The sequence below is a fragment of the Trachypithecus francoisi genome, unplaced genomic scaffold (genome assembly GCF_009764315.1).
Source record: "Trachypithecus francoisi isolate TF-2019V2 unplaced genomic scaffold, Tfra_2.0 Lachesis_group1, whole genome shotgun sequence".
In the NCBI taxonomy this organism is placed as follows: domain Eukaryota; kingdom Metazoa; phylum Chordata; class Mammalia; order Primates; family Cercopithecidae; genus Trachypithecus; species Trachypithecus francoisi.
Window position 1 is genome coordinate 3,531,868 of NW_022681454.1, and position 23,555 is coordinate 3,555,422.

Genomic DNA, 23,555 nt, shown 5'->3' on the forward strand with positions numbered 1-23,555 from the left:
CACAGTGCTCTGTGTATGAGTCCGTTCTCCTGCTGCTATGAAGAAATACCCGAGACTGGGTAATTTATAAAGAAAAGAGATTTAATTGACTCACAGTTCCGCATGGCTGGGGAGGCCTCAGGAAACTTACAGTCATGGCTGAAGGCACCTCTTCACAGGGCAGCAGGAGAGAGAATGAGAGCCAGCAGGGGAAATGCCAGACGTTTATAAAACCATCAGCTCTTCTGAGATTCGCTCACTATCATGAGAATAGCATGGGGGGAGCCGCCCCCAGGATCCGATTTCCCTCTACCTGGTCCCACCCTTGACACCTGGGGATTATCACAATTCACGGTGAGATTTGGGTGGGGACACGGAGCCAAACCATGTCAGTGTGTCAGGCAGATATGCCCACATGCGTGCACGCCTGGTGTGTGTGCGTGTGGCATGTGTCGGGGTGTGCACCTGCCGTGTGTCTGCATGGCACGTTTTGTGCGTATCTGTCTTGACACAGGAACCCTCCAAAATGCTCACCTTCCGTTCTCGTGGGGAGGGAGCAAATGTCCCTCCAGCACTGCTGCATCCCGCCTTTAGCAGTCATCTTCTATCCCTGCACCAAAGCAGATGTCTGCGCTTTGTGCTTTCACAAAGGAGAGAGGCATTCCAAAGGTCACGTGCATCCACACCCGAGTTTCCAATGCACAGTGCTCCTTCCGCACGCGCAGTCTTAAAACGGGTTCTCACGGTCGTGTTGGTAATAATTCCCAATGGTCTTCTTAACCAGATCTGCTTGGTTTCCAACAACAAGCCCAGGAGCTGGGTGGTCTCACTGCTGCCCAGCTGGCTGCAAGGCCACAATCAGAGGTCCTGGCCAGGGGCTGGAGGCCAGTGGCTCCTCCCAGCCCCTTTGGTAAGGCTGAGCGCCCAGCCCCATGGCCGGCTGAGCTCCTAGTGCAGACGTCCCAAGAGGATGGACTCCACCTGCCGGCAGAGAGCTGCTAGGCACCGCCTCAGGAGGGGTCCTCACATAACTGTCCTGGGACTGGAGTCCACTGGGGCAGCTGACTGGGTGGGGGCAGGGGTTACTCAACCTGGAGGCGCCAGTGTCCCCAAGGGACACATTCGGGCCCAGTGGCTGCTCTCAGGGCGCCTGGAGCTCAGCTACCCACCAGGTGTGCGATGCTTGCCTGCTGGGGCTTCTGCAGTGAGGCCACGCCCCTCACCCTGGGGGTGAAAGTACGCCCCGTGGCACGGCCACTGTGTTGTACCTGCTGAGGCCCCAGTGAGGATGCAGCCCCGCCTGGCTCCTGCTCTGTCCAGAGCCACTCCTGTGAGAGAGGCCTCCTCAGCAGCTCCTGTGCCCAGCCCTCCGCAGGAACAGATGCAGCTTAGACCCCCTCACTCTGATGTGGACTGAGAGTGCTGGCTTTCTTGGGGACACAGCCCCAGGAGCCTGCCACTGGTCTCAGGCCTGCAGAGCTGCTGAGGGCATCTGCTAGGTGCCTCTCCAGAGCCTCCTCTCCCCAGAGCACCTCCTGGCTCCTGCCCAGCTCCGTGGCTCCCCAGGGGCTTCCTGAACTGACCAGCGGGCCTGGGCCCTCCTCCACAGCCCCTAGCCGGGTTGTGACACGTGGTCCTCCTGGATCCCACCACAAGCCACCCTAGGTTGCTCCCTCTCCTTCCCTGAAGTGTCTGCCCCACCTGAAGTTCCAGCCAGGTCTTGCAGAATGGAAGTCTCAGGCCTGCAAGTGACCATGACCTGGCCCACCCTCATGTTCCCTCCAGGACTGGCCACCTGTGCCCATTTCAGCCGGTACTGCTGGAGTTCTGGCCTGCAGCCCCTCCCTGGGGTCTGCCACATGCACTCCTGTGCCCTGAGTTATCCCTACTCCCCTATTCCCCACACACCACGCTATGCACCCTGCTGGGCGCTGTCCACTCCCTCGCCAATGCCCAGCAAATATTTGAGGAGCTCTATCCCAGCCCCAGCCCATCACAGACACAGTCATGATCCTGGCTGGGGACCCACATGGACGGGGGACCTTGGGGGGTCACACTCTGGAACTAGGGTTCTGGGGATACTCTTTCCCATGGGAGCCCATCAGCAGGAGTGCACGGGCCTCGGCAGGAGCCCGTGGGGGGCGCTGTGGTGGGAAAGCTGGGAAGGGAAGGGACCTTGGGAGCCAGAGTAGATTGTGGGGTCCCTGCCTCTGGCTCCCCCTCGCTCCCCACTTCCTGCCCTGTTCTCAGTGTGAGCCGGCTCAGCCATGCCTGGGTGTCCTTGTGCCCTGCAAGCTTCCAAGGGGCACTAGGGAGGCTTAACAGGAGGTGACTGTGCTTGGCAGCACAGATGATTTGGAGCATGGAGGCAGAGGCTGAGCAAAGTGCCTGGGGGACGGGGTCCCTCTGGGGGCAGGAAGGGCAGTGGGATAGGTGCCAGGCCTGGGTCTCAAAGGAGAGCCTGGGAGGGCTCAGGCCATGCCCCTGCTCCCGCTGTGCCTGCTGGGGTTCCTGACTCAGCCTTGAGGACCAGGGTGGGGCAGAAGCCTGACCTCTATGGCCCCGGGCCTAGGCCAGAGCAGCTGGCAGTGGCTGGCACAGAGACATTCATGGACAAGTGTCTGGGAGGCCTGGGGGCGACCAGCAGCCAGTGAGGGGCCCGCCTATGTGGAAAGAGGGGCCTTCCTGCTGTGTCTTGTGGGGTCTCCAGCAGGACCCCCTCCCGGGAAGGCTGGACAGCACAGTCGGAACCGGCAGGACCAGCCAGCTGAGGGCAGGAAGCCGTGGGGCAACAGGGAGGGGAGAGGTTCACAGGTGGCCCAAGCAGCAGGAAACGAGATCCCAGTGTGGCCTCAGGTCTGGATGTTTGGAGATGTGGCACCAGGAGTGAGACCAGGAGGCCAGGCCCCTCTGGAGGCGGCACAGGCTCTGCTGGGTCCTCTGTGTCGCCATCCCTGCCAGGGAAACGCTGGGCAAGAAGGTGCTCCCTGGGCAGGCCCTGGCAAGCAGGTGGTGAGGCTGTGCACTGCTCAGGGCTAGGCCAGGTGGCTGAGTCACAGGCCTGGGGCTGGCTGCCCTGCACAGGAGGGCAAGGCTGGGTCCCGTAGGCAGGAAGGGCCTGGCTGTGGCCCCCTCCTTGTGATGTGGACGTCCTTGGTCCGTACAGAGCTGTACTATCTCCAGAAACAAGTGTTTCTCCCATCCTGAGCACGCTATCTGCCTGGGGCCCACAGGGGCCTGTTCTCCCATCTGCCCATGTGGGACTGGTGGGGAAGAGCTGAGCTTCTGGACACGTGTGGGGTCGCAGGCCCCTTCGGAGCCCGATGAACACTCCAGGCAAATGCCCAAATGCTCATGGGATTGACCGGCGAAGGGGGGCGAACCCCTGCCTCTCCCCACACCTGTTACCTCCCAGTCCTGCAGCCCGGTATTCGGAGCCGTGGGGACTTGGAGACAAGAAGGAGATGGGCAGAGCTGCTCCTTTGTCCCCTGGGGGCAGGGCTAGCTCCTAGCCCTGGCAGAACGTAGCAGGATACTTGTTGAATGAGCAGAGGCTTGACTGGGAGAAGTTTCTAGTCTCAGCTGCTCCACATGGGCCCCTACGCCTCCAGACGGCATCTCCACTGGGCCTGGCTGAGTAAGACGCACAGGCCCCGCGCAGCTCCCGCACACTGGCTGGGCACCCTGGTGCTGCTGCGTCAAGGCCAGGATGAGGGCCTCTGGGGCCACCGCTGGTACCTGTTTAAGAGGACAGTCTGGGCATGCTCAAGAGGGGAGCCGCACCTTCTGCCCGCAGCCAGGACTTGTTCACAGATCCCTCATGGAGGCTGCTTCCGGAAGCTTGGACTGAGGGTGAGGTGGGGCACACTGGGGTTGAGGACCTTGATGGCCACGGAGCTGCTGGGGCAGCAAGGACCCTGCGGCCTTCTCAGGAACCTCAGAACTGTAGATCGAGGAGGGTCTTCACCTTCCCAGGCCTTCGGTTCACCTGGGGAGGGCAGCAGTTGGTAGCAGGGACCCCCTGTCCCTGGTTCTCATCAGCCGAGGGCTGCCTCTTCCTGCAGCCTGTCTGCTGTGGGCCCAGGCCTGGTGCCCCTGCCACCCCATAGGTGCCTCTGGGCCTCCACTCTGGCATACACGTGACTGTCCCAGGGCCTCAGCCCCAGGCTCACTGGGGAAGGAAGCTCCTGGACCCCTGCCCGGGAGGCACGCTGGGCACCAGGAACCTGTCCCCGAAGCCCACTCCTCCGGGTTGGTAATGTCACCCCCACGGTGCAGATGGGGAGGTGGAGTCACTGAGTGGGGAAGGGCTTCTGGGCTCTCCCAGCATGGGGCCTTCACTGCCCCTGCTCAGGCCCTGGGGTCCTGCCATGGAGCTCCGGGCGGCGCGTGAACCAACCTGCTCTGTGCGCACCGTTCACTTTCCTTGGCCCCACCCTTCGTTGGCCCCTGAGAACTCCACCCTGGCTTAGACATGACTCTGTCCTCCAGGGGTCCACGTGGAGGTCACCGGATGTGGCAGGGCAGTGACGCCCTGGGTAGGGAGGCCTCCTGGGGTGCTGGCAAGGAGATGGCCTGCCCACATTGGGTCTAGAAGCTTCCAAGGCCGGTTCAAGCAGCCGGGATCTCCTGGGACTGGAGTGGGCATTGGAGCCAGAAGTGGGGGCAGAGGCACTGACTAGCCCAGAAGAGGGGCCTCAGCAGGGGGGCCAGGGATGAAGGGGGAGGGGACACGACAGGCAGGCCCAGAGCAGGGTGTGTGCGGTGAAGACGGTGCTGAGGCAGTGAGCCAGGTGGGCGAGCAAGTGGCTAGCCTGGTAGGGTGGGATGGGGCAGCAGATGCAGGGCTCAGGGCCCGTTCCACCAGGCCAAGAGGGTCCAGCCTGTCTGGGACTGCTTCCAACCTAGTGCTCGACCCCCTGCGGGTGGGCCCTGAGGATGGGCCCTGGGCCTGGCGGTGGGGCCTGAGGACAGCACCCAGGAGGAATTGGGGGGCAGTCGGGGTGGGGGCTCCGCCGGGGGCCCAGCTCTGTTCCTGAGCTGCAGTGGGGAAGCAGGGTGGTGGGGTTTCTGAGTGGGTCGGCTCTCCCACTTGGTGGCAGGTGTTCTGCGGAGGACTCTGGGAACACCGCACCTCCCCTGGGTGCACCTGCCCCAGCCCGGAGGCCCACAGTGGGAGGCCAGCTGCCTCTGGGATGTGTTTGGGGTGTTTCAGGAACCCCTCCCATGCCCAGTGTCTGTACAGGGGCCTTCGGGGTGGGGGGTGGGTTCCGGGGGCCCAGGGCCAGGTCAGGCAAGTGACAGCTTCTCTTCTCCCTGTGACAGGAAGCGGGACCCACGGCAGCCGAGGCCTCCCGGTCAACAGAATCATCAACGTGGATCTTGTAACTGGCCTGGCGCCCGGGCGGGATGGTGGCATCGCGGGGACACGGGCTGGCCCTGGGAGGTCGCAGGCCGGTGGTGGGCCTCCTACGTCAGACCTCCCTGGCCTGAGCCCTGTCCCAGGTGAGCCCGCGAAGCCCAGGGCCAGCGCGCACCACGCCACCTTCGTCTGAGCTGCCCTGGCCTGGCCAACTCTCCCGTGAACATGTCGGGGTGGGGCAGTCCCAGTGGATTCTGTGAGCCTCAGAGGGGCCACCGCAGCCACCAACACCCTCAGGAGCCAGGTGGGCAGGGGGTGACCTCGCTGGAGGCACTAGCCCCAGACATTCACCATGCTGGCCCTGGCCCCTGCTGCCCAATAAAGCATTTCTGAGGACCTAAGCGTCGGTCTGGTGCTGGGTGCTGGGGGCACAGACTCATTCTCCGAGCACATCCCCAGGAGGTCGTGCAGGAGACAGAGGGGCCTGAGGAAGAGAAATGCCCCAGGGTCAGGTCAAAGGGGCTTTGAGGAGAGGGACGCTTGACTCCTGGGGCCTGAGGGCCAGGACCGGATGGCAGAGACTGGCTCTCGCCGTCACGTGGGGACCCTAACCCGGCCTTGTTTAGCAGGGTGGTCTGAGGGCCTTTCTGGGGAGGGACCATGTAAACTGCAATTTGACGGCAGAGGAAGTCTAGAAAGAGCCCTGGGCCTGTGCCAAGGCCCTGGGGCTGAAAAGGGTCTGATTACAGAAAGGGAGCCAGGTGTGGCTGCTGGGGAGGCCGGGGCCATGGGGGCTGGGTTGAGTTAGAAGAGGCGGGGCCATCCCCCAGGTTGCCTTGATGGAACCCCTAAAGCCGAATACCCTCGGTACAGGGTTGTCGGTGAGCTCCTCAGAGCATCCTAGAGGCCTGAGAGCACAGCCAGTCCCCTGGGGCTGTTCTAGAAGCTTCCAGGGAGTGGATGCACCCCACTTAGTGGTGCTCTAGGAAGGGGGCTGGGGGAGGGGTGGAAGATGAAGCCCAGTACCAGCTGTGTGCACCACCCACCACGGTGCCCGCCATGGCCCCAGGACCCACCATGGTGCCCACCGTGCCCCCAGGACCCACCATGCCTCCATATCCATTGTGCCCCCAGGACCCACCACGAGCCCGCATCCATCCTGCTCCCAGGGCCCACCACGTCCCCACCTTCACCGTGCCCCCGGGGCCCACCACGCCTCCATGTCCACTGTGCCCCCTGTGGCCCACGGTGTCAAGCTGGGTGGTCAGTGGGTGTCCATTTTCTCCCCCTCTGCACAGATGGGCAAATGGAGGGCAGAGAGAGGGGGTTTGGGGTATACAGGGACGCAGCTTCAGCCCTCGCTGGTCTCCAGGCCACAGTGGTTCACTCACCCCTCCTCCCACCTCAGCAGCTCTGGGATGCAGCTGTTGACTCGGGGAACCTGCGGGGGGGGCCTTGGCGGCTGCTCCAATATTGCAGAAGAGGTTCCTCAGGCAGCTCTGCCCACAGCCCCAAGTCACGAATTCTGTGACTCCAGCTCCATCTCCATCCGGGTGGCGGCGGCATCCCCATCCCGGGCCCCGGGGTGCCTGGCCCAGGGTTGAGCTGTGGCCCGGGTCTGGGCTCAGGCTGCAGGGTCCGAGGAGCCTGCAGGTTTGGAAAGGCTTCTCGGAGGGGACTCCTGGGTCTGTCTGGGAGATGGGGAGGAAGGGACACTCTGAACATCACCAGGGGCTGCTGGGGGGCCCTGGCCACCCCCAGAGTCAGGATAGGCAGGTGGGGCAGGGTCTTGGGTCATCATTTGCTGCACTCAGCCATTGCATGGCGGCTCTCCTCCCTGTGCCTGGCCTTTTGGCCAGCCCTGGGGTCAGCGAGAGGAGGCAGCACCGAACCCTCCAGGAACTCCCAGTGCTGCCGTCTATGGGACAGGGACAATGCCAGCCCCACCGCCACTGTCTGTGCTGTGCTGTGCACAGGGCTGGACACCTGCAAGGCTCAGCACCCGTAGCGGCTCTCATCATGGACAATTCACAGGCAGATGGTGGCCAGCTCAGTGGCCTGCAGGGACCGGGAGCTGTGCCAGACCATCTAGGCCCCAACCTATCTGCACTATCCTGGAAGACTTCCTGGAGGAGGCTTCTAAGCTGAGGCCCAAGGACCATGTCAGGTCCAGGACTAGGACCAGTGCAGGCCAAGACCAGAGTGGGACAGCTGGGCTTCCAGGTAGGGTGAAAGAGAGGTGGGCAGCAGGTGTGGGGCCAGGGGACTCAGGGAATTCCTCTCCGGCTGGGCTCGCCCAATGTGGGAGGCAGCCAGGGTTAATCATTTCCACGAAGCCTTGACCCCACCTGCCCTGGCCACTCTGCTCCCGCCTCCCGCTGCCTTCAGGCCAGCTCAGGAGCCATGGGGCGCTGGGCCTGGGTCTCCAGCCCCTGTCCCTCACTGGGGCTGGGCCCCTTCCTCCTCTTCCTCCTCCTGCTGCTGCCGCGGGGGTCCCAGCCCCAGCCTGGCGGGGTGAGCACTGACCTTGTCGCAGTGCGACCAGAGGTTCCCTGTGGCTACTCAGGGTCCTTGGGAGGAGGCCAGAGGGAGGGTCACCGCTGAGCATCGGGGTTTGAGGGGCGGGGAGCCGAGCATCGGGGTTTGAGGGGCGGGGAGCCGAGCATCGGGGTTTGAGGGGCGGGGGGCCGAGCATCGGGGTTGAGGGGCGGGGGGCCGAGCATCGGGGTTTGAGGGGCGGGGGGCCGAGCATCGGGGTTTGAGGGGCGGGGGGCCGAGCAGGGCGCTCAGGTTGAAAGCTGGCCCTCATGGGGCAGGTGGGTGCGAGGCTGGCCTGGAAGCTGGGGTCTGGGCTCACGGAGCCCTGCCTGGGGACTGTCATCCCTGTGCGGCCTGGCCTGGGCCCCTATGGGTCTGGGGACTGCCCCCTCTCTCTGGGTCTCTGTCGGGTCTGGATGCATGAGGTTGAGGGAACCTCCGAGGGCCTCCTAGCTGCTCCCATCACCGAGAACTGACGTCAGGGTTTAAGCCTGGTGGGTAGCAGTGCCTGGGCCTGGGCAGTGACCCTGAGCAGGTGCTCAGTAGGGGCCCAGGGTGGGGAAGGTGTCAGGGCCTGACTGAGGCCTCAGGAATGTTGTGTGTCTTCCTGGAACCTGCTCCGAGATCTGGGAGCCCCAGTATGGAAACAGGCTCAGGGCTGTGACCTCCTGCCCGGCAGGACCTGAGCGTGAGGGTCCGTCCCACACTGACACCCTTTCTCCTCCTCCTAGAACCGTACGGAGTCCCCAGAACCTAATGCCACAGCGACCCCTGCGATCCCCACTATCCTGGTGACCTCTGAGACCCCAACAACAAGTGCTCCAGAGGCAGAGGGACCCCAGCGTGGGGGGCTCCCGCCCCCGCTCAGGGCAGTTCCCTCGAGCAGCAGCCCCCAGGCCCAAGGTGGGTCAGGTGGGCCTGGGAGGAGATGTCGTGCTTCACCTTAGGGCTGGGTGGGAGGAGCGTGACTTCGGCTGGAGGTCCTGAGGGGCTCGGGTGCCCCTCGAGGGAGCCCTGACCCTGCCACCTGCTCCCCACAGCACTCACCGAGGACGGGAGGCCCTGCAGGTTCCCCTTCCGCTATGGGGGCCGCATGCTGCACACCTGCACTTCGGAGGGCAGTGCCCACAGGAAGTGGTGGGTCCAGGTGGCCGGAGCACCCGAGCTGGGGTCACCGGCTGGCCCCACGCTGCCTACTTTTCTGGGAGCCGGGCACACAGTAGGCCCTCACCACGCAGCAGGCAGACCCAGTGAACCCAGACCCTCCAGGGTGGTGGGGTGGGGTGGGGGCCCTCTGCCTGGGACCCCCACGCACGCAGGTGTCGCCCCCAGGTGTGCCACAACTCACAACTACGACCGGGACAGGGCCTGGGGCTACTGTGTGGAGGCCACCCCGCCTCTAGGGGGCCCAGGTGGGTGCTGGGTCGGGGAGCCTGGGGTGGGCAGGGGGGGCTGGGCCCGGCCAGGGAGGCCGAAGGGAGGACGGGGCAGATCCGGGCAGGGGCCCTGGCTGGACGGGAGGAGGACAGGAGCTCCGGGGTTAACCCCGGTGGGTGCCACTTAGGGCCAGAGCCTCTCCCAGGCGGGACCTGCGTCTCGCGGTGGCTGCGCGGCCATCACTGGAGCCAAGGCACCGCCTGGTGGTGAGGCCAGGCCCTGCAGCCACACAGGTATGCCCTGGGCAGAGGACAGGTGGGCAGGGTCTGTGTGGTGCAGCGCCAGCCACCCTGCTCACATGGGTCCCGGGACACGTGGGAGGGGGCTGCTGCCTGACAGTGTGGGTGTTGGGCTTCCAAGACGCCACATGCACAGCTGGGTCAGTTACCCGGGTGCTGAGTGGGGGACGCTGGGAGGAAGCTGAGGTCTGTGCCCCTCCCAGGGACCTCGCGGGGCCTGATGGAGGCCTTGGCAAGCAGGGGATGTCACAGAGGGACCCTGAGGCTCCCAGCCCGCCCATCACGGCCCCTCCCGCATGTCCTCAGCTGCTGTGGATCCCTGTGCTTCCGGCCCCTGCCTCAATGGGGGCTCCTGCTCCAATACCCAGGACTCCCAGTCCTACCACTGCAGCTGCCCCCGGGCCTTCACCGGCAAAGACTGCGGCATGGGTGAGCTGGGCCTCAGAGGTCCACAGGGGTCCAGGGGCCAGTGGCTGCCTGAGTGCAGGGCAGGGGCCCTGCATGGGGACAGCGGGTGGCCAGGGTGTGAGGGCTGACTGTGCACCCCTCAGAGAAATGCTTCGACGAGACGCGCTACGAGTACCTGGAGGGGGGCGACCGCTGGGCCCGTGTGCGCCAGGGCCACGTGGAACAGTGCGAGTGCTTGGGGGGCCGGGCCCGGTGCGAAGGCACCCGACATACAGGTGCGCCATGGGGTGTGAGCCATGCCACTGACCCCTGATGGGTGTCCCTGTCCCCACCCGAGTGGGAGGAATGGCCTGAGGTCACCCAGAAATGAGGGACAAGGGGTGGACCCCATCCCCGACTCCACTGCGTGGCCCCTGGCCCAGCTCCTTGACCCTGCCCCCAGCTTGCCTGAGCAGCCCTTGCCTGAACGGGGGCACCTGCCACCTGATTGTGGCCACTGGGACCACCCTGTGTGCCTGCCCACCAGGCTTCGCCGGGCGGCTCTGCAACATTGGTGAGTGCATCAGCCCCCCTGGGTGCCTTGGGGCAGTGCTGGGTGGACCCCCCCAGTGGACTGGCCTCACTGCCCCTCTGCCCGCAGTGCCTGATGAGCGCTGCTTCTTGGGGAATGGCACTGGGTACCGCGGCGCGGCCAGCACCTCAGCCTCGGGCCTCAGCTGCCTGGCCTGGAACTCCGATCTGCTCTACCAGGAGCTGCACGTGGACTCGGTGGATGCCGCAGCCCTGCTGGGCCTGGGCCCCCACGCCTACTGCCGGTCAGCACCACACCACGCCAGGCCGCCACACACAGGGCAGGCAGGGTTTGTCCTGGGGAGAGGCTCCCTGGCTCCCTAGGACCCAGGCGGGGCCAGCTCCATCCAGACAGGCCCCGGTACCTCTGCTTGGGAGGCTGCCCGAGGGAGGGCTGTGCTCTTCCCACTGCTCCAGGTGTGGGAAGCCGCCCTGCTGGGGGCTCTGATGCCCCCTCCCCATGCCCTCTTGGCGGCAGTGTGACTCCCTGCCAGCCCCCGCTTGTGCACCACAGGAATCCGGACAATGATGAGAGGCCCTGGTGCTACGTGGTGAAGGACAGCGCGCTCTCCTGGGAGTACTGCCGCCTGGAGGCCTGTGGTGCGCGGCTGGCGGGGGATGCTGCCTCGGGCCCCACCGAGGTCACAGCCGTTTTCCCCGTGACCCTCCTAGCCCCTCCCCACTCCTGGCTACTGCACCTCTGACAGATGGGGAAACTGAAGCACACAGGAAGGCTGGTCTGAGGTCACGCAGTGGGTCGGTACTGGGGTCACAGTGGGGAAGCAGAGCCCGCTGCAGGGGACTGGTCACCAGGCGACGGCCTCGGGGTGGCACCTGCCCAGCCTGCACCATGCCCAGGATGGCCCCAGAGGCCTCTCAGGGAGGTGCAGGAAGGACAGTGTGCAGGCTCCCCACAAGCACCTCTGGCATCAGACCCTGGGCGGGCAGCCCCCCGGAGGCCATCTCCTTCCTGCCCTGGGGAGAGGTCCCCCGGCTCCCTAAGACCCAGGCGGGGCCAGCCCGGGGCTCTCATATGGGAAGTCTCTGACCGTGCTGGGGCTGGCTGTGGGGTCCCAGGCTGCTGAGGCGATCAAAAAGGCCTCCGTGTGTCCAGCCACTCTGGCCCTCACAGAGCCTCGGGATTGGGCATCGAACCCCATTCTACAGATTTGGAAACTGAGGGCAGAGGTGGGCGGGCGCCAGGGCCTGAGCAACATGGACAGGGGGTCCAGCCATGGCCCTCTGCAGCGCCTCCTGCCAGGTAGGGCCGGTGTGTGGAAGGGGGCTGGCCCTGCAAACCCCAGGGGTGTGACCTGGTGCCCTTTGCTCCCAGAATCCCTCACCAGAGTCCAACTGGCACCGGGTATCCTGGCAACCCTGCCTGAGCCAGCCTCCCTGGGACGCCAGTCCTGCGGCAGGAGGCATAAGAAGAGAACGTTCCTGCGGCCACGCATCATTGGTGGCTCCTCCTCGCTGCCCGGCTCACACCCCTGGCTGGCCGCCATCTACATCGGGGACAGCTTCTGCGCTGGGAGCCTGGTCCACACCTGCTGGGTGGTGTCGGCCGCCCACTGCTTCTCCCACAGGTGCACCTCCTCTGGGCCCCCGTCACCTACCCTGAGGCCCCGCACGCCATCCAGCATCACCACGCGCCTGTCCCCACTGCTTTCGGACCCCCTCCCAGCACCTCCGCTGACTCCTTGAGGGGGTCCCCGGTCACCCCCTCTGACCCCTCTGGGACTGGGGGCTCAGCCCTGAGCTGGGCATGCACGGAGACTCCAGAAACCTTGTCGCTATTCAGGGAGCCCAGGGGTCGGGGCGTTTCCACAGAGGAGGGTGCGGTGGGCAAGGTCCTGTCCTCCCTGCAGGCGCCGCCCCTCCCAGAGTCCTGGCTCTCAGAGGGGAGCCAGGGAGAGCAGTGACAACGCCTCAGAGCCCTAGGAGCCCAAGCACAGCCAGGGAAACCAAGGCGCAGCCCACTCAGCCAGCTCCCCTCAGTGGGGGCGCACAGCCACCCAGGCCCACACTCTGGGAGGCCTCAAGTGGGGAGACCCTGAGATGGAGCAGCCTGGGTCAGACGCCCTTCCACCTTCGATGGGCACCCCGGTAATGAGGGGCAGGGGTCTGGCCAGCCGACGGTCTAGTGACCTTTCAAGGACCACAGCTCCCAGGGTGGGGCCCTGCGTGGCCCTGCAGGCAGCTCCTGGGCCTGCAGATGGGGCCAGAGCCCTCCTCAGTGTGGAGAAATGGGGTTCCCCACACGGAGCCCAGGGCAGGAGGCTGAGGCAGGGTGGAGCGACCTCCACACGGCAGATGGGAGCCAGGCTGACCCAGGGGCCCAGGCTCTGTGCCCAGCAGGAGTGAGGGCTGCATCTGGAGACCCCACAATGTGGATGGAAGCTGGGGCAGGGCCCTAGCAGACCAGGTCTCCACCTACTCGGGTCCAGCCTTGCAGCCGACCCTGCCTGGGCCTGCCCTGAGACTCCCCCCAGGGCTTGTGACCAGTGTTGTCAGGAGGGATGGCACTGCGCTTCAGCTCCCATGCCCGGATCTGGGGGTGACTGGCCATAGCCCCTGCTTGGTGACCCCTGTCTCCCCAGTATCAACAGCCCACACCCAGGCACCTTCTCAGACCTCTTCCCGGGACCAAGACCCCACACCATTGGCCTCCGTGGGCCGGGTAGGGGGTGGGGAGAGGTGACCCTGGTGGCCAGGGGAGGGCTGGTCCATGCACCCGCCAGCCTCCCTTGCACAGTCCCCCCAGGGAAAGCGTCTCAGTGGTGCTGGGCCAGCACTTCTTCAACCGCACGACAGACGTGACGCAGACCTTCGGCATCGAGAAGTACATCCCGTACACTCTGTACTCGGTATTCAACCCCAGCGACCATGACCTCGGTGAGCTCCAGGCATCGTGGCTGCACTCTGGGAAGGTGGGCCCTGTGCCCCCCAGGCCAGGCCCGGACAGGGGCAGGAGCTGGGCAGACATGTGGTGTGGGGAAGCTGGGGCAGGGCCCTAGCAGACCAGGTCTCCACCTACTCGGGTCCAGCCTTGCAGCCGACCCTGCCTGGGCCTGCCCTGAGACTCCCCCCAGGGCTTGTGACCAGTGTTGTCAGGAGGGATGGCACTGCGCTTCAGCTCCCATGCCCGGATCTGGGGGTGACTGGCCATAGCCCCTGCTTGGTGACCCCTGTCTCCCCAGTATCAACAGCCCACACCCAGGCACCTGCTCAGACCTCTTCCCGGGACCAAGACCCCACACCATTGGCCTCCGTGGGCCGGGTAGGGGGTGGGGAGAGGTGACCCTGGTGGCCAGGGGAGGGCTGGTCCATGCACCCGCCAGCCTCCCTTGCACAGTCCCCCCAGGGAAAGCGTCTCAGTGGTGCTGGGCCAGCACTTCTTCAACCGCACGACAGACGTGACGCAGACCTTCGGCATCGAGAAGTACATCCCGTACACTCTGTACTCGGTATTCAACCCCAGCGACCATGACCTCGGTGAGCTCCAGGGCATCGTGGCTGCACTCTGGGAAGGTGGGCCCTGTGCCCCCCAGGCCAGGCCCGGACAGGGGCAGGAGCTGGGCAGACATGTGGTGTGGGGAAGCTGGGGCAGGGCAGGGAGGACAGGGCACCTCTCCCTTCTGGATCTCCCAGGCTGCCCCATGGGACCCACTAGCTGCCCTCCCTCCATCACGCGCCCCGACAGTCTCCCGTTCAGCCCGCACACCACAGGCTGATCCTGGCCGCTCTCCCGATCAGTCCTGATCCGGCTGAAGAAGAAAGGGGACCGCTGTGCCACACGCTCACAGTTCGTGCAGCCCATCTGCCTGCCCGAGCCTGGCAGCACCTTCCCTGCTGGACACAAGTGCCAGATTGCAGGCTGGGGCCACTTGGACGAGAGTGAGTTGGGAGGGGGCACCCAGCGCCCCGCCAGGGTGGACAGTGGCCAGCCACGGTGTGCATGTCATGCTGAGGGCATTATGTCCCACAGACGTGAGCGGCTACTCCAGCTCCCTGCGGGAGGCCCTGGTCCCCCTGGTCGCCGACCACAAGTGCAGCAACCCTGACGTCTATGGCGCCGACATCAGCCCCAACATGCTCTGTGCCGGCTACTTCGACTGCAAGTCCGACGCCTGCCAGGTGAGCTGCTGCCCACCCCACCAGGACCCGACTGCTGGGGCTCAGTTGGTCCTGAGTCTCCGAGATGCTTGCCCCTGGGGAGCCCAGAGCCCGGCGGCACCCCAATCTGGCAGGGCCAGCCAGGGACCTCTGGGCAGGGAGCACACTCACGGTCGGTGGCCAGCACCCCAGGGTCACCCAGACCCCTGTCGGAAGGGCGTCCTCCTCACACAGAAGGGGAGACCCCGGCTCTGAGAGGGGCCTGGGGTCCCACAGAGCCCGGACAGATCCCGGCCGTGCAGCCCAAGGCAGTGCTGTCCGTGTGACACCAGGCACCAAAGGCCCCTTTGCCCCGAATTCTCTCAAGCCAGCTCTTTAACCTTCAATAACCCCAACAGCCCAACCACGTCCTAGGCTCTGCAGGGCTGTGCGCTCAGGCAGTACGGCAACCCTGGCATGCAACAGCTCTTTCATGCCCCATTTTATAGCTGGGAAGACTGAGCCCCAGGCAGTCAATTCACTCTTCCAAGGCCATAAAGCCCAGAAGTGGTAGAGTGGGTGGGGCTTGTCACTGGACCTGGCTAGGGGAAGTCAGGATGGCTTCCTGGAGGAGGGGGTATTTGCACTGGTCCTGAGGGATGCGTAGGAGTTTGCCAGGGAGTGAAGAAGTCATTTCAGGAGGTGCTGGGACACAGGGTGGCTGTGTGGTCCACACAGGGTACATGCTGGTGGGGAGAGGGGGACCGTGGCTTCAGGAAGGGGAATAACGTGGTTGGAGGCCGTGGCCCAGCCAGTGCTGCCCCCGGGGAATGAGACGCCTTTTCACGAGGTTCAGGAGAGTGGGTCAGCTCCCTTGCTCAGAAACGCCTTTGTCCTCTGTCCCCGATCTGCCACTCGGAGGAGCATGGGGGGGGTCCTTGAACCAGGCCCCTGGGAGGGTGGCTCTGACCGGCGTCTCTGCCTAGGGGGACTCCGGGGGGCCCCTGGCCTGCGAGAAGAACGGCGTGGCCTACCTGTACGGCATCATCAGCTGGGGCGACGGCTGCGGGCGGCTCCACAAGCCGGGGGTCTACACCCGCGTGGCCAACTATGTGGACTGGATCAACGACCGGATACGGCCTCCCAGGCGGCTTGTGGCTCCCTCCTGACCCTCCAGCGGGACACCCTGGTTCCCACCGTTCCCTGCCTTGCTGACAATAAAGATATTTCCAACAACCCAGCCCACGCTGCCTGGCCCCTGCCTGTGGCCCCACCTTCCCCTCCAGGCCATGACTGGGGCCCAGGTCTATGCGGCAGGCCTCAGGCTGCCGTCCTGGAGCCCACACAGTCCTCAGTGGAGATGGAGCCTGTGGCCCCACAGGGGGATCTGGCCCCACAGCCCAGAGAGTTGTCAGAGGATCAGGTCTGGGCTTCTCCAGGCCCCGACAGAGTCCAGCCCCCTCCCAGGCCAGCCCCAGGCCGGGGCTCAGCACCCGGGTTGTCCCAGGGCAGGAAGCGGAAACCAAGTCCAGGTCCCCAGGCCGGGAACACCCGCAGGCCGCCACCTCCCTTCCAGATGGCAGCCCGCCTGGCAGAGCCTCTGCTGCACTTCCCGGGAGGGAGGAGGCTGCAGGCTGCTTCTGAGCGGGCTGAGGGAGGGAGGGGCTGACGTGCCAGATGGGCCCAGTTAGAGAATCACTGCTGGGCTGTCAGAGGCCGTGCCCTCCCTCCAGCCAGGGAGGACAGGAGACAGGAGGAGGTGAGGCCAGAGGGCAGAGAGGGTGGGAATGTGGTGGGTCGGGGGCAGGCCTCCTCCCTGCTCCGAAGCCCCCAAGACCTTCCCTCCTGGACCCCACCTCCTTCCTGGAGTCCTGGTCCCAGGGAGGCCATGGTTTGCATTACAGCTGCTCCTTTTGTCAGGAGCCCTTCCCCAGCAGATTGGCACCGCCCTGGGCTGCACAGGAGGCTGGGAGGGCAGGAAACGGGGCATCCGGGCTACACAGTTATTGCCCCAAGCAAAGCCAGGTTCTGAGCAAAGAGGGAAGAGAGACACAGCCAGGCCCTTCTCCCTACGGCCCCTGCTGCCATGCGTGGGCCTCAGAGCCTTCGAGCTCACCGAGCGAACCCGCCACTGAAGACCCCTGCCCCAGCCACAGTGTTGGTGGCAGCCTGGACAGCGGCTGGGGGACTGAGGCTGGTGCCCGTGCCCCAGGATCCTGAGAGTGGAGCCGCTCCTCCTCCTCAGAGTGGGGGCCTCCAGCAGCCGGTTCTGGGGCTCTGAACCTCATGGCTTCAGCCCCACCTCACCTGCATCCGATGTGAGCCGTCCCTGATCCTTCATCTGTGAGCGGTGAGCATTTTCCCATGATTTGTCGGCCTCTGTTGAGATAAAGGTCCACATTTTCCCTTTGGCTCCACTAACATGATGACTTCCATGATAGGTTCCTTCCTTCCTTCCTTCCTTTCTCCCTCCCTCCCTCCCCCACTCCTTCCTTCCTTCCTCCCTCCCTCCTTCCTTCCCCCACTCCTTCCTTCCTTTCTCCCTCCCTCCCTCCTTCCCCCCCCACTCCTTCCTTCCTTTCTCCTCCCTCCCCCACTCCTTCCTTCCTCTCTCCCTCCTTCCCCCCCCACTCCTTCCTTCCTTCCTTCCCTCCCGCCCTCCCTCCCTCCTTTCTTTCTTTCTCTTTCTTTCTCTTTCTTTCTTTCTTTCTTTCTTTCTTTCTTTCTTTTTCTTTCTTTCTTTCTCTTTCTTTCTTTCTTTCTTTCCTTCCTTCCTTCCTTCCTTCCTTCCTTCCTTCCTTCCTTCCTTCCTTCTTCTCTCTCTCTCTCTCTCTCTCTTTCTTTCTTTCTTTCCTCTTCTTTTTTTTGACAGGGTCTCACTCTGCCACCCAGCCTGGAGTATAGTGGCGTGATCTTGGCTCACTGCAACCTCTGCCTCCTAGGCTCAAGCAATTCTTCTGCCTCATCCTTCTGAGTAGCTGGGATTACAGGCACCTGCCACCACGCCCAGCTAATTTTTGTATTTTTAGTAGAGATGGGGTTTCACCATGTTGCCCAGACTGGTCTTGAACTCCTGACTTCAAATGATCCACCCGACTCGGCCTCCCAAAGTGCTATGATTACAGGCGTGAGCCACTGCGCCCGGCACATGATAGATTTTCTAACTCAGGTTGGTCTTGCATTCCTGGAGTGAATGGTATTGAGCTGGAGTGTGAGCTGGGGTCTTCCCTTTGCCCCTCCCACTTGTGCCCTGCTTGTTCCCCTTGTGCTCTGCCTGGGGAGGCTGACCTGTGTGGTCTGCAGTGGGCTGTGCATACTGTTGTTTCTTGTTGGGCTATTGGGAGCTTCAGCAGGAGACCGGGGCAGGAAAGAGAGACTAGGCATGTATTTTCCTGGCTCCCTTTCTTTGGGGTCACCTCTGTGTTTCAGGTGGAATTATGTCCTTCTAAAATTCATTTGATGGCTGGGCACAGTGGCTCACACCTGTCATCCCAGCACTTTGGGAGGCCCAGGTAGGAATTCAAGACCAGCCTGGGCAACATGACAAAACCCAGTCTCTACAAAAAAATTAGCCAGGCGTGGTGGCACGCACCTGTAGTCTCAGCTACTCAGGAGGCTGAAGGGGAAGGATCACCTGAGCACAGGAGGTGGAGGTTGCTGTGAGCTGTGATCACGCCACTGCGCTCCAGCCTGGGTACAGAGCAGGATCCTGTTTTAATAAATTAATTAATTCAGATGTTGAAGTCCTAACCCCTAGTAGCCCAGCATGGGACTGTATTTGGAGATAGAATGTTTAAAAAGGAAGTCAAGTTCAAATTAGGTCATTAGGATGGGCACTAACTCAACATGACTGGTGTCCTAATAAGAGGAGGAAATTTGGACTGTCCACCCAAAATAGTCGAAAGGGTCAGAATCCAGTTTAAAAGAGCATATGCAGGCACGAAGCTGAAAATAGCCACTCGGGACACACAGACTCCAGAGGATTAGGGCCAGTGCCCCAAAGCCAAAAAGTTAAGGTCTTGCTCATATAGGCAGAAAAGAAACAAATTTAACAGGGTTATAGTGTTTCCTATGCAAGGCTGGTTTATGAGTCACAGCAGTTTGAATAATCACAGCTTCTTTTCCTTTTCCACTTTGAAAGAGTATATTGAACGCTCTGTCTTAGACCAGGTGGTGGCCATGAGGTCTCTGTGTCAGAGAAGTCAGAGGGGAGCAAATCTACAGTGAACCGTGAAGATCAACGTGAAGAGGGAAGGGTCTTCCCTGGTGTCCTATAGTCGTTTATAACATTTTACAAAACAATGGCGGTAAAGAAAAGGCTAATCTATAAATCAGAGGAACAAAGGTTACAGCTACCTGTCGTATGCAACTCAGGCCCTATAATCATGTTCCTTGAAAACGCAAAATAATTTAAAGTTCCAACAGCTTTGGTTTTGAATGGCTTCTTTTTACAGGACACAGACGTGTACAGTGGGAAGGCGATGGGAGAGTCCCGGGGAAAAGATGGCCGTCCATAAACCAGGGCCAGAGGCTTGGAGCAGGTGTTCCCTTCTGGCCTCCAAGGGAGCCAAGCCTACTGCCACCTGGGTTTTGGACTTCTGGCTTCCAGAACTGCAAGGTGATAAGCTTCTCTTGTCGAAGGCCCCCGGTCTGTGGTAGTTTATTATGGTCCCCGTAGCAAACAAATACCCTCAGGTTGGCTGCATCCTGGGACTGAAGGTCAGTGCTGCTCTGAAGATGTAAATGACCTTCTCCTTCTGAGGCTCCGGGGTCCACTCCCGCCATTGCCAGGATTCTAGAACTGGTGCGGCCCCTCCACCTTAACCAAGCCCAGGCTTCCAAGTTTCTGACTGTGATTGTCCACATTTTTACCACAGCTTTGTATATAAAAACACTCCTTGAACTGTTCCACCATGTGTACCCACCTATTGGTACCCTGACTGATACGTGCTATATTGGTTTTTAAAAACTTTTTAAATTTATGTTTTATTTAGGATTTTGCATGTATGTTTATGAGATTGGCTTGTAATTTTCCTTTCCTATATTCTCTGAATGACTGTTATCAAGGTTATCCCAGCCTCATAAAATAAGTTCTTCTTTTATCAAAATTCACTGGGAAATTCTGTATATAGTTGGAAGGATCTACCCTTTGAAAGTTAAATGGAATTCACCCACAAAATTACGTGTCTTGGTGTTCTCTTTACAGGATTATATTTAACTACTGATTCCGTGTCTTTAATAGTTATCGGACTAGTTTTATTTCTTTTTGAGCCAGTGACAGGAGGTTATACTTTTATAAATGTATCTGTCAGCCGGGTGTGGGGGCTCGTGCCTGTAATTTCAGCACTTTGGGAGGCCGAGGCAGGTGGATCACAAGGTTAGGAGTTCGAGACCAGCCTGGCCAACATGGTGAAACCCCATCTCTACTAAAAATACAAAAATTAGCTGGGCATGGTGGCAGGTGTCTGTAATCCCAGCTACCTGGGAGGCTGAGGCAGGAGAATCACTCGAACCTGGGAGGTGAAGGTTGCAGTGAGCTGAGATCCTGCCACTGCACTCCAGCCTGGGCAACAGAGCAAGACTCTGTCTCATAGAAAAAGAGAAGAATTCATCTGTCTAATTTTTTTATATTCATTGACATAAAGTTGTTCCTAGTTGTGATGGTTAATATTAAGTGTCAACTTGACTGGGTTGAAGGATGTAAATTATTGTTTCTGAGTGTCTCTGGGTGTTTCTGGGTGTTGCCAGAAGAGATTAACAGTTGAATCAGTGGACTGGGAGAGAAAGACGCACTTTTAGGAAGGTCCACGGTGATGTTTAATACTGAGTGTCAACTCGATTGGATGGAAGGATGCAAAGTATTGATCCTGGGTGTGTCTGTGGGGGTGCTGCCAAAAGAGATTAACATATGAGCCAGTGGGCTGGGGAAGGCAGACACACTCTTAATCTGGGTGGATACCATCTAATCAGCTGCCAGCGTGGCTAGAATAGAAGCAGGCACAAAAACATGGGAAGACTAGACTGGCCTAGCCTCCCAGCCTACATCTTTCTACCGTGCTGGATGCTTCCTGCCCTTGAACATTGGACTCTAAGTTCTTCAGTTTTGGGACTCAGACTGGCTCTCCTTGCTCCTCAGCTTGCAGACAGCCTATTGTGAGACCTTGTCGTTGTGTGAGTTAATATTTAACAAATTCCCCTTTATATATGTATATCTATTCAATTAGTTCTGTCCTTCTAGAGAATGCTAAGGACTCTACTTCTAATGGTATGGAGAATGCTGACCGTCCTTGGCATGAACTGTTTAGAGAATTATGCAAAAAAAATGCATTTGACACTCCTGATTCATCAGTCATGAGAGGCAAGGAGTTTAGTGACTCTATACATAATACCTTTGACCATATGTGGAGAACCAAGGGAGATGATGAAGCTGGTTGGTTGCTCCTAAAGTTCAGTGGACAAAGTGATGAAAGAAAATGATGAACTCAGGGATTCTAACTCCCAGCTTCAGAAGCAGAGACTGAGCCTCAAATCTTCTAAGATTGCCCTCAGTGAGAGTCTTTTCTCCTGTAGAGAAAGAGCTGAAATCATGGAAAAACAGACACAAGCTCTTACCATGCGAGTGACTGACCTGCAATGAAAGGTGTGTGCACAGCCTCACCAAGTTAGAGTGAGTGCATTGATTGGAGAAGAATGGGACCCTGCAACTTGGAATGGGGACGTATGGGAGGATCCTGATGAAGCTGGAGATGCTGAATTTGTAAACACTGATGAACCTTTATTTACTAAAAGAAAGAGCTTCCCCATCCCCAGTAGTGACAGTATTCCCTCCCTGACCCATGCTGCCATCAGCCTTTCCACATGGGTCTGAGGAGATAAATCCTGCGCTACCTGAGGCAACAGTGATGGCCACTCCTGAGGCAGTTGCCAGGCAAGATAATGTTGATTCTCCTGAGGAATCACCCCCAACATCCCTATTTGCTTCTAGACCTATAACTAGACTAAAGTCCTGGTGGGACTCTAGAGGTGAGGTTGAGAGTGTGACCCACGAGGAGGTGTGCTACACTTGAAAAGAACCATTTGAGTTCTCTAACTGATATAAACAGAAATCTGGAGAACCGGCATGGGAATGGATATTAAGGGTGTGGGATAATGTTGGAAGGAACATAGAGTTGGATCAGGCTGGGTTTATTGATTTGGGCCCACTAAGTAGGGACTGTGCATTTAATGTCACAGCTCAGGAGTTAAAAAAGGTTCTAATAGTTTATTTGCTTGGTTGGCTGAAATATGGATTAAAAGATGGCCCACTGTGAGTGAGCTGGAAATGCCTGATCTCCCTTAGCTTAATGTAGAGGAGGGGAATCCAAAGGCTTAGGGAGACTGGGATGGTGGAGTGGATTAGTCACTTTAGACCTACTCATCCCAGCTGGGAGCGTCCAGAAGATATACCCTTGACCAATGTTTTGTGAAATAGATTTTTGAGGGCAGCACCTGCATCTTTGAAGGGCCCTGTAATTGCTCTTCTCTGTATGTCAGATCTAAGGGTGTGAACTGCAGTCACTCAACTACAAAATTTAAATATGATGGGAATAACTGGATTCTGAGGTGGCAGGGGCCAAGTGGCAGCACTCAACCATCAAAGGCAAGGTGGGCATAGCTACCATAATGGACAGTAGAGGCAAAGTGGCAATCAGAATAGTCTGACTTGTGTAGAGCTCTGGCATTGGCTAATTAATCACAGTGTTCCTAAAAAGTGAAATTGATAGGAAACCTACTGCAATCCTACTTAATTTATAAAAGCAGAAAACTTCTATGTCGAATGGACAAAAGACTAATATGAATTATAAAAACAGAGAATCACAGCACCTCAATCAATTTCCAGACTTGAGACAGTTTACAAACCCAGAACCCCTTGAATGAAGGGGAGGCTGGGTCCCCTTGAGGAAGGACTCCACTACACTACCGGCAATTTATGCGGTTAATCTTTCTTTCTTTCTTTCTCTTTCTTTCTTTCTCTTTCTTTCTCTTTCTTTCTTTCTTTCTTTCTTCCTTCCTTCCTTCCTTCCTTCCTTCCTCTCTCTCTCTCTTTCTTTCTTTCTCTCTCTCTCTGTCTTTCTCTCTCTCTTTCTTTCTTTCTTCCTTTTTTGAGACTGAGTCTTGCTCTGTCCCCCAGGCTGGAGTGCAATGGTGCAATCTGGGCTTACTGCAAGCTCTGCCTCCCAGGTTCATGCCATTCTCTTGTCTCAACCTCCCAAGTAGCTGGGACTACAGGCGCCTGCCACCACTCCTGGCTAATTTTTAATATTTTTAGTAGAGACGGGTTTTCACCGTGTTAGTCTGCATGGTCTTGATCTCCTGACCTCGTGATCTGCCTGCCTCGGCCTCCCAAAGTGCTGGGATTACAGGTGTGAGCCACCACGCCCGCCTATGCAGTTAATCTTTCTCCCATCCTTCCCTAAGGAGACCTCCAGCCTTATACCAGGGTAACTGTGTTGGGGAAAGGGAAATGATCAGACATTTTGTGGACTACTGGACACTGGCTCTAAGATGACATTGATTCCAGGGGACCCAAAATGTCATTGTGGTCTTCCAGTTAAGTAGGTCCTTAAGGAGGTCAGGTAATTAATGGAGTTTTAGCTCAGGTGTGACTTATGGTGGGTCCAGTGGGTCCCCAGACTCATCCTGTGGTCATTTCCCCAGTGCCAGAATGCATAATTGGCACAGACATACTTAGCAACTGGCAGAACCCCTACACTGGCTCTCTGACTGGTAGAGTGAGGGCTATTATAGTGAAGAAGGCCAAATGGAAGCCATTAGAACTGCGTCTACCTAGAAAAATAGTAAATCAAAAACAATATTGCATCCTTGGAGGGACTGTGGAGATTAGTGCCACCATCAAGGACTTGAAAGACTCAGGGGTGGTGATTCCC

At 59.8% G+C, this 23,555-nt stretch overlaps 2 protein-coding genes across 10 annotated transcripts in view; both read left to right on the forward strand.

Moving 5' to 3' along the window:
* RGS12 (regulator of G protein signaling 12) overlaps positions 1 to 5,739 on the forward strand; it is a 147,993-nt gene extending 142,254 nt beyond the window's left edge. For all 9 annotated transcript variants that reach the window (XM_033213570.1, XM_033213578.1, XM_033213569.1 and 6 more), the window contains one exon: positions 5,305 to 5,739. In XM_033213570.1, the coding sequence (XP_033069461.1) occupies positions 5,305 to 5,534 (230 nt within the window). In that variant the 3' untranslated portion in view covers positions 5,535 to 5,739. The remainder of the gene's footprint in view (positions 1 to 5,304) is intronic.
* A 1,974-nt stretch (positions 5,740 to 7,713) lies between these two features.
* On the forward strand, positions 7,714 to 15,868 carry HGFAC (HGF activator). Its single transcript, XM_033213581.1, has 14 exons — positions 7,714 to 7,855; positions 8,611 to 8,782; positions 8,920 to 9,016; positions 9,212 to 9,291; positions 9,862 to 9,984; positions 10,107 to 10,238; positions 10,406 to 10,516; positions 10,604 to 10,778; positions 11,048 to 11,133; positions 11,867 to 12,119; positions 13,289 to 13,428; positions 14,290 to 14,430; positions 14,522 to 14,670; positions 15,615 to 15,868. Exons 1-14 carry the CDS (start codon positions 7,745 to 7,747, stop codon positions 15,795 to 15,797), a joined length of 1,953 nt encoding a protein of 650 aa, XP_033069472.1. The 5' UTR covers positions 7,714 to 7,744; the 3' UTR covers positions 15,798 to 15,868.
* Positions 15,869 to 23,555: the final 7,687 nt, after the last annotated feature.